General features: G+C 33.5%; 1 protein-coding gene across 15 annotated transcripts in view; it reads left to right on the top strand.

The window, feature by feature from the left end:
• TBC1D5 (TBC1 domain family member 5) overlaps positions 1 to 6000 on the top strand; it is a 546098-nt gene that overhangs the window by 178798 nt on the left and 361300 nt on the right. For 2 of the 15 annotated variants that reach the window (XM_082684976.1, XM_082684975.1), the window contains one exon: positions 4213 to 4335. The exons of the other annotated variants lie outside the window; for them this stretch is intronic. In XM_082684976.1, the coding sequence (XP_082541102.1) occupies positions 4329 to 4335 (7 nt within the window). In that variant the 5' untranslated portion in view covers positions 4213 to 4328. The remainder of the gene's footprint in view (positions 1 to 4212; positions 4336 to 6000) is intronic. 15 annotated transcript variants of the gene reach the window in all.

Raw genomic sequence — 6000 nt, 5'->3', positions numbered from 1 at the left:
GCAGTAGGAGGTAAGGAGGGCTTTAATTTATCAGCTAAATGGGTGCTAAATAACCAAAACAGAAGTAATGACCCTTCTGAGACTGAGAAGATTCATTTGAAAACAGCCCTCTTTCATTTTAACCTTATTAACTGTTTGACATTTGTTCTGTTTTCAGATATTCAGAAGTTGTCCTGCTCATTTCACTTCTGATTATAAAATCAGACTCTAATATCTTAGATTAACTTGGATTAAAATAGCCTATAATGTTCCCTTGTATCAATTACTGTATTCTAGTAAAGATTCCTACTGTTTTTGTTTTGTTTTGCTTCCTAAAGCCCCCTGCTGCTGTTGATTACACCTAGATCTGCTACTGATTGGAACTGTTAAAAGGCAAAGATAGTGTGGCTGGTTGCTGAATCATTTAATTGTAGGACTAATAAGAGAAGTTCTCTCTGGGACCTAAAAGAAATAGCAACACTAGAATATTGTGTATAAAGAGGCCAAGAAATATTATTTTGCAATTTTTCTAATAATTTTTGTAGGTGTAAAATTTATTTACTTGTAAGGTAACGGAGGAATATCAGCAGCCTAGTTGGCTTCCTAAATCACATAATGGAACTCTGTTGAGGAAGAAAGGGATGAGAAATTCTATAGAAAATTTAGTGCTAACAATTTTTTCCCCCTGGGATTTGAATAGTTAGTTTTATCAAAATAAAACAAATGGGGTAACTCTATAAAAATGTTAATTCAGTAGTTGAGACATTTGATAATGAAATGGCAAGAAATTCAAAGTTAAAGTTTTCATTTGTAATTGAGGCCATATTTGTAAGTGCAATATAGAATGAAGTTGTGTAAGATAATAAGCTGCCCATGAGAACGTTATATACAAGTTTTGGAATCTAGAGCTAGGATTTCTGTGATAGTTATGGGTATTTATGAGGCATTCACAGATGAAGAACAGCTTTCAGTTTGTACCCTTACTACTTAATAAATAAGGTCATTAGTCCTGTGCTGGACTTAGAGTTATTTAAGGGGGGTATAGTTACCTATAGGTGTATTAAATACTTTATGGTAATGCTACTCCTGTTCATTATAAATAATTGCTTCTCTTAAAGACATTTCAGTTTTCAAGGTGCAAACTACATCAGTGGTTTTAAGTAATTTGTTTGAAGTTATGTACATCTGTTGGGAAATACTGACTGTAACTTGAATTGGGAAAAAGTGAATGTTCCTTATTTATTGAAACACTTTAATGAGGAAATTTACATGAAGGGTGCTCTCAGGAAGGGGGATGCCAGGAATGCATGCATGTGATAGGTTGGAGAGAGAGGGGAAGAGACCAGTCAGAAAAGTTTACACTGAGGACTAGGCAGCAGGAATGCTCTAATTGGAATGGTGGCAGTAGAAGTGAAGTAGAACTGACAGTGTTGGTGTCTTTTACTTTTTGTTGAAGACCCATTGATCAAGCACCAAAATCTTGAGGAAAATGGCTGAAATCTTATTAATGGCTAAATGAATATGCTGTAAGTAATGAACTATTAGACTGTAAGCTCCTTGAAGGCTAATTATTCAATTTTGTGGTCTCAGCACTTGACACATTACATTACTTATAGTAGTCATTCAATCTTTTAAAGGGAAGAGAGTAAATACAAGAGAAAGCTCCTGTCTTGATTTGCTAGGATTGTCATAGCAAAGTATCATGAACTTAGTGGCAGAAATAACAGAAATGTATTGTCTCACTCTTTTAGAGGTGAAAAGGCTGAGGTCAGGGTGTTGGCAAGTTGAGTTCTTTCTGCAGGCTGCAGAGGAAGGATCGCTTTAGGCCCCTGTCTTTGGCTTGTAGATGGCTGTCTTCTCCCTGCGTCTTCAAATCATCTTCCCTCTGGGTGTCTAAATGACTGCTTGTGTTACCCCTTATAAATAAGAAAACAGTCACAGTGTGTGAGGGCCCACCTTCATGACATCACTTCCACTTCATTTCTTCCTTAAGGCTCTGTCTCCAAATAAGGTCATACTCTGAGGTACTGGGGGTTAGGATTTAAACTTAAGAATTTTGGGGCATCATAATTCAACCAGTGATAAGTCTCTTTGAAGTTGATATGGTTGATAGGTCACTGGCTGATGACATATACAATCTGTTGAAAAGTACAGATGGTCATTGTACAGTTAATGTCTGTATGGGATGCCCAGCTATATGTCCCTTCCTAATTAATACCATGTAACATAAGTTTCACCTCAGTTTTACTGTTTTTCAGTTTATATCTGCTGTTTGACAGCTAACCATTGTACTGGTTTCCATCTAGTGGCAGAAGGAGGAGATGGGAAGCTGTACAAAGTACAATAGAACTAACTTCCTTGTCTTCTCTTCCACTTTATTTTACCTTGTTTAGAATAATTTAAAGCATTATCTACCCCTATTACTCAGACTTCTTAAATTTTAGGAAAATAAGCATTATCTAAGTATTATGGGTAATAATGAAATTACATTTATAATGTTATAGTAAGTGGGTTTTTATGTACAATTTATGAACAGGTAATCATTTATCTAGAGCATATGTTCTCCAAGTGTGGTCTCTGGATCAGCAATGCAGCCTTACCTGGGGACTCTTTAAAAAAAAGCAAATTCTTAGGCTCTGTTCCAGACCTGTGGCTCAGAAATTCTAAGGGTGGAGTCCAAAATCTGTATTTTAATAAGAACCACTTATATATTGTGTGAATATAAGTACACTGTACAGTACCTAATTTTATTGTTTTCAGTAATTATAGAAGCTTAGAGTTGTATGTATTTTTCTTTCTAGTATTCTTTTGGTTATATTATCTGCTACTGAGACTTTGATTAGGAATGGTACCCAAAGTTATTACATTATTTTTATGGGAAACCATTAATTTTTATTGTTGGTTTATTGTCTATCTTTCTAGAAATGTTTTATGCATGTAAACACAAAGAGATAAAGCTCTTTCTCTCTTTCTCTGCATATATATATTCTCTCTATCTCTCTCTATGTAAGCATACATGTATATATATGTTTGTATATATTCTTCTTCACTCTTTTTTCTGCCTCTACAGGTGGTAACATAGGACCTTGCTATTTTCAGTTATCATTGTAACTTAGACTTTCTGTATTAATGTGTTATTCTTTTGTCTTTTTCTTCTTTCCTCTTTTTAAATAGCTGTTTGGTAATACCATTGTATGCCTATACAATATAACTCATTTAACAAGTGCCCAGTTGATGGACATTTAGGTTTGTTTCAACTGTTTATTATTTTAAAAATTCTGTGAGAAATATTCTTGTGAGTGGAGTACAGAATTTTTTTTAGAAGATTCACACTTAAAAATTCACATGCATATATAAAAGTTATATCTATATTATTTCATATGTGCAGGTATATTTGTAGTATAATTTCCTAAGAATGTAATTACAAGGTTAAAGAGTATATCATAATTTTGATAGCTATTTCCAAATCATCCTCCAAGGAGATTACACCAGGTTATACCCCCTTTAGTAGATACAAATTACTCTTTCAAAATGTGTTTATTTGAAGGTACACCAGAATTATATACTAGTTTTATATTTTTGAAGAAAACATCTATGTTAAGCTAAAAAGAAATAACAAAACTTAAAGTAGTATCTTGAACAAACTATATAAAGATTACTTCAGAGTTTCTTACATTAAGTTATAATATATTTTAGAAACTTCTTGATACATAAATTGAAGATAGGATTGAAGATTGTCTCCACTAATCTGAAGTAAATCTACATTTAGTGATTCATTAAAAAGTAATTTTTACATATCTGGAAAAAACATGTCTTTGAAATAGTTTTGGTTTACTGTCAGTGAGTACTTGGACAATCTTTAAATGTGGGGATTATTTGAGATACTACATATGTAGTTGTTTAAAAATTTATGATTTTTTTTTGTAACCGCCATAATGTTTTTAATTAAAACTCTTTTTAGGTTTTTCATTTACGCAGTATCATTGGTTTATATTGTGTTAATCATTTCAAAATTTAAAATGAAGCAGTAGTGAGACATAGAACATTGGTTTTTTTGTGTGTTTTTAAAAACATTCTATACTCCACCCACCCTCCCCTTCCCCCTTTTTAACACTCTCTTAACTTAAAACTACTAAACAGATTTTTATTTTAATCTTTGGAACAAAAAATGTTCTCTTGGGCTGATACCAGTGCTTTCCATGCCAAGTTACAGACCGGAATCTATTTTTATAGGCCAAGATACAAACCTCTGAAAACCAGAGTTTATAATGGAAACATTGACAGGTCCTTAACTATCACAGCACACATGGCATTGCTGAAATCAGAAGGTACAAGGCACAAGATTTCATATGCTGGGTGAGCATTGAATTTTTCAGTAATTGTATTGTCAAATGCCTTTCAGCTTGGTTTAATAAACATCACGTGCATATGGAGCTGTGTTAGGGGCCATGAGAGCACATTGTCTGGGCCTGATTCCTGCCCTCTGAATGCTTGTACTGAAGCACACAGATGCTGAAAAGCACTGGGGTAAACCCTTTGGGAGATGGCTTAGAGAAGGGATTTGATGGGAAATAGGTGAACTTTCCTATCTGTAGATCTCATTTGTGGTACAGCCCTGAAAATCCTGCCTGTTTTCGAATGTAGGTCATCACACTTGTGTTCCAGGTATTACTACAAAGTAGGTGAAACTAATCAATGACATCTACATTTTAATAGTATCACAGAACAAAGTTTAAACTTTATATTTTTACATAATCAGGGAAGTTTGATATTTAGTAGTTAGATGAATTGAGAGCTTACCATTTTACTTTCTCTTTGAGGGATCCTATCTAGGTTAAAAAGGAAAGAAAAAAAAAAGGAATAGCATTAAAAGACCACATATGATAACTCAGCTTTATTTAATTAAAGAAACATCATTAAAACAACCATCCTGGGTCCTTTGAATCACCATACAGTGTTTCAGTCATATTTTAGTTTAAATGGGACAAGTCTTCCTACCATTAGTTAATGATTGCCATCAGTTAACACTAATGAATGGCCCTGCAATGTTTTAAATACTTTAAAGGGAAACAGGAACGCAGAACATATCAGATACCTTTATGGAAAAACAGTTAAAATGGTTTAAAGTCCATATTTAATTTGAAGGTTCATGGCAGGTGGGATTCTTGCATTTGTAACACCAACATTGTCTACTCTCTTACTGTCTTGTCTTTATCTTGTTAAATTCTGGAGAGAAGTGGAGGTGTTATGTCAGATATGCTATCTCAGAGGCATTGTGAAGTGTTAGAGAAAACCAGTATCTTGTGGGAAGATAATGAAGTGATAGTTTGTTGCTACAGATTTTCCAAGTACTGCCAGAAGGAATAGGTAAAAGAAGATGTTAATTTGAACTGAATCAGATTTTCTGTTCTAGTTTAAATTTGCCTTATCCATTGACCTATATCCATATACGTTTAATAAGATTGAAATAGGAGACATGCTTGACATCCCAAGAGGCATTTTTTTATGTTTCAGACTGGTTTCTACTAATAAAGAGAATATGGGTATTTTTTTTTAGTAGTTTAAGATTTTTGAATCTGCGATTCATTTTCTTCCCCTAATGTGTTAGAAATAATGCTTTTGTATCTTGAAGGATGGAAAATTTCTAAATGTAAGTTATTTAATTTTGTTCAGTTGTACTAGTTCTGGAATTAGGGGGTCATTTGACATTTCTTTAGGGAGGAATTTATGTACACTAATTCTCCTGTCTACTTCTCTTTGCCATTGCTGTAGAAAACCTCACCACACATTTCAGGAACTATGGTTGTTGTTGATCTTGGTTACTTAGGTAAGAGGTGATATCACCTTATATTTTAAGAAGTATCATTTTATCTCACTATGAGATAAAATGGAAGAGTGTGTGATATATCTAGATCTGTAGACAGACACTGAGTTTCTAGATTTACAGATTTGTCTGCTTTATAAATTGTTCGAGAAACAAAAGTACAATGATGGAAGCATATACTACATAAAACCAAAATC

This window comes from Mustela nivalis (genome assembly GCF_964662115.1).
Source record: "Mustela nivalis genome assembly, chromosome: 1".
Classification (NCBI taxonomy): domain Eukaryota; kingdom Metazoa; phylum Chordata; class Mammalia; order Carnivora; family Mustelidae; genus Mustela; species Mustela nivalis.
The sequence above is the reverse complement of the archived record's forward strand: the minus strand, read 5'-3'. Positions and strand labels throughout refer to the sequence as shown.